Source organism: Penaeus monodon, chromosome 28, assembly GCF_015228065.2.
Source record: "Penaeus monodon isolate SGIC_2016 chromosome 28, NSTDA_Pmon_1, whole genome shotgun sequence".
Classification (NCBI taxonomy): domain Eukaryota; kingdom Metazoa; phylum Arthropoda; class Malacostraca; order Decapoda; family Penaeidae; genus Penaeus; species Penaeus monodon.
In genome coordinates this window covers 28233751-28237033 of record NC_051413.1, presented here as the reverse complement: position 1 = coordinate 28237033, position 3283 = coordinate 28233751, and the positions used below count along the sequence as shown (strand labels likewise).

The following is a 3283-nucleotide window of genomic DNA, read 5'->3' as shown; positions in this document are numbered from 1 at the left end:
TACGATTTGCATGTGAGAACGCAATTCGTCAAAGCGAAGAAAAACGTCTATAGAAATTATCATGATATGAAATTATGGTTACTAAAATAAAGTTTATTGATACATTATGTTTATACATTATAAAATCAACTTGATTCTACACATCACAAGTTAACTGCACCTGATTAAAGATTCCCATCAACTTCCAATTTTCTAAGCATAACCGCCGACAGAACCGCTATGGCTGCTCCTCACGCCTCCAGAGCCGTCTATGCCAATCCCAGCGTGACTCCCCTTCGGAAGCAATGGTTGCTTGCTAAGAGGAGCGCCGAAGTTAAAGCTGACAGTGGCAGTCGCTCCACCGTGATGGCCACCTAGGGCTCCATGCCGGTTTGCAGGTCCTTTGACTGGACTTCCTAGGAAAGGTCCTCGTCCAACTCCAGCCGATGGTTTGTGTCCCGCAACTACAGTAGCTGCATGACTTCCCACGACTGAGGAACCATGTCCTACAGTAAGAGGGGCGGTATGATCATCAACAATGGATCCTTGGTGCCCTAAGGAAACCACGCTAGCGGCATTTCCTTTTGCGACATGTCCCCCTCCGAAGGAATGCAGGTTGGCGAACTGAGGAGTGCGATCAGCTGCAGGACCACTGTAACTGGCTCCCTCAAAGGCAGCCCCTACATTATGCTGTATGCTGTGTTCGTCTCCATGTCCTCCATGTAAGCCACCAGCACTATGAATATCAGCCGGTGCTCCATGCGAGGTTCCAAAAGCATCACCTCCGCTTGGTCTAAGAGCAGTGACAGTATGGAATTTGGCATCCAATGGAGTTCCAGGGAGAGAACTGCCACGAATGTCAAAACCGTTCGCAATTCCATTTGTTGAAACAGCTACACCAACTGAGCTTCCAGAAGAAGCATGTGTGTCCCCAAATGAGCTGCCCGTGGAATACCCGCCTCCAATGGCGCCTTCAGAAAGAACGTGTCCACCTGCAATGGAGCCTCCAGAAAGGACAGGTCCAGGAACAGCATGTCCACCACCAGCATGGCTTACAGTAACACTGTCAATTTGGCCAGCAGAAACGGCATGTCCACCTCCAAACTGGCCTCCAGAAACAGCGTGTCCACCTCCATTATCACCAGTAAGAGCATGTCCAACTGCTACATGGCCTCCAGAAACAGCGTGTCCTCCTCCAAACTGACCTCCAGAAACGGCATGTTCACCTCCGATTTGACCTCCAGAGGCGGCATATGCACCTGCAATGGAGCCTCCTGCTACCTGGCCTCCAGAAACTGCGTGTCCTCCAATACCACCAGTAAGAGGGTGTCCAACTGCTACCTGGCCTCCAGAAACAGCGTGTCCTCCTCCAAACTGGCCTCCAGAAATAGCGTGTCCTCCTCCAAACTGGCCTCCAGAAACAGCGTGTCCACCTCCAAACTGGCCTCCAGAAACAGCGTGTCCACCTCCAATGCCACCAGTAAGAGCGTGTCCAACTGCTACCTGTCCTCCAGAAACAGCGTGTCCACTTCCAATATGGCCTCCAGAAACAGCGTGTCCACCTCCAAACTGGCCTCCAGAAACAGCGTGTCCACCTCCAATGCCACCAATAAGAGCGTGTCCAACTGCTACATGGCCTCCAGAAAGAGCGTGTCCACTTCCGATGGCACCCCCAAGAAGACTGTGTTCCTCGCCAGCAGGATTCTCATTGAAATGTCCTCCAACGGGTCCGCTATATTCACTGCCGACGACTATGTCACTTTCATGGTCTTCCTCAGAAGATTCATGGTCACTTGCACCACCAAAACCTCCAGCATGCGCACCATGAAAGGCTCCGGAAGCAGAGTGGCTGCTTTTAATGTCGTCATGGCCAAAATCGAAAGATCCCTTGATGATGAGTGCTGCTTCATCTGGCCCAATCCCAGCAAGTGCGTTGTGTTGGGCACCAGGTCCACTGTAGCGAATGTCAACTGCTCCTGGGATTACAGGCTGGCCCCCAACGGGACTTCCACTTGCGAATCCACTGGCATGAACTTGTCCACCAACATGTCCTACAGCAGGACTCTGATGGACCGCGCTTCCTACATGTCCTCCTACAGGAATGGCAGGTCCATGTCCAGTTACTTCAGGTCCGCCATGATGAATTCCAGTGGCCCCAGGGACGCCATGTCCTCCAGTAGCAGGCGTGAGGTACCCCGTACTGACGATGCCTGAAGGACCATGACCGCCAGCGAACGCAGCTCCTCCGCCAAAGGATCTCCCCGCATTGCCATGACCTCCGCCAAGCTTCGCTGAGCTGCAGGAAGCCAGGAGAGTCGCTGTTGTCACTATAAGGAGATTCTGAAATGTGAGAGAGATGATACAGTCGTGCAATTACTTTCTGGATCGATTAACACTGATAAAAATGTTTATAAATGCCCAATCGCTCATCTCGCTGTCAGAAATATCCCCCCCATCCCTTCTCAACAATCAACAAAGATAAGATTTCCTCCTCAGCTCAGGTCCTTCCCGTCCTCACCATGTCAGAGGCGTGAGTTAACTCCCTGTTGCACGTCAGTCCTTCAGCTTTTATAGTGACTTCCTCCCACCGCGTGCCCCATGACGTAGTGCCTTCGGTGATGTTAAGTGGAGGAAATTTATTCATTGGTTCTTTAGGGCCGCGTCGACGACCTCTTTTCGATAAAGTCACGTTTCAGATATTCGATTACGATGATGCGAAGAAGTGTCATAAATAGTAATAACATCATAATTAGATTCACTGATCTGTTTTCTTTCTTTCTTCTCCAGATGTCAACTTTATATATCATCTTTGAATATCCCGTATAGGTAATCAGATATTTACATTATTTTCCGTGAAAAAACACCAATCAGTAATCAACATAAGGATATTAATTATAATCAGTCTTCAAACAATATGAGCTCTGCATTTTGCCTTTCTTCGATACTGATTCCTAAATAGATATTGAGCGAGAAATTAACGTAAAATTGTGTTTTCTTCCTCCGATCTTCATAAACTGAAAAGGGGAAGATCAATATCCCTTGAAATTCTAGAATATTTTTCTTTTTTCGTGATCAAAATAACCCAGGTAGGAATACAATCATTTTACTGCAAATTCCATTTTTTTTCCAGTCGCGTCATCCTGAAATAAGCCTGGTCTAAAAGGGCAAAATCCATGACTGGCACGTTCCCCGTTTCCTTTTCCCAACAACGTCTTAAAACAGTGTCATTCTGCGCCGTAAACCTCATTTGGCTACCGGGTATGACCGCGCCCTCTGTTGTTTCAGCATACGACACCGTGCCACG

At 48.7% G+C, this 3283-nt stretch overlaps 1 protein-coding gene across 1 annotated transcript; it reads right to left on the bottom strand.

Annotated features, from left to right (window-relative positions):
- Window positions 1-192: 192 nt before the first annotated feature.
- Window positions 193-2623, bottom strand: LOC119591141 (glycine-rich cell wall structural protein 1.8-like). The gene is made up of 2 exons (XM_037939852.1): window positions 2498-2623; window positions 193-2319 (listed from the first exon to the last, which is right to left on the bottom strand). The coding sequence occupies exons 1-2, from the start codon at window positions 2621-2623 to the stop codon at window positions 193-195; spliced, it is 2253 nt and encodes a 750-aa protein (XP_037795780.1).
- Between the last annotated feature and the right edge of the window lie 660 nt (window positions 2624-3283).

What these genes read in the sequence shown, in the direction of transcription:
- LOC119591141 (XM_037939852.1), bottom strand. Translation starts at nt 2,623, where the DNA reads ATGAATAAATTTCCTCCACTTAACATCACCGAAGGCACTACGTCATGG. An exon ending in TAACTCACGCCTCTGACATG is followed by an intron (nt 2,320 to 2,497) that starts GTGAGGACGGGA and finishes CTCACATTTCAG; the next exon opens with AATCTCCTTATAGTGACAAC.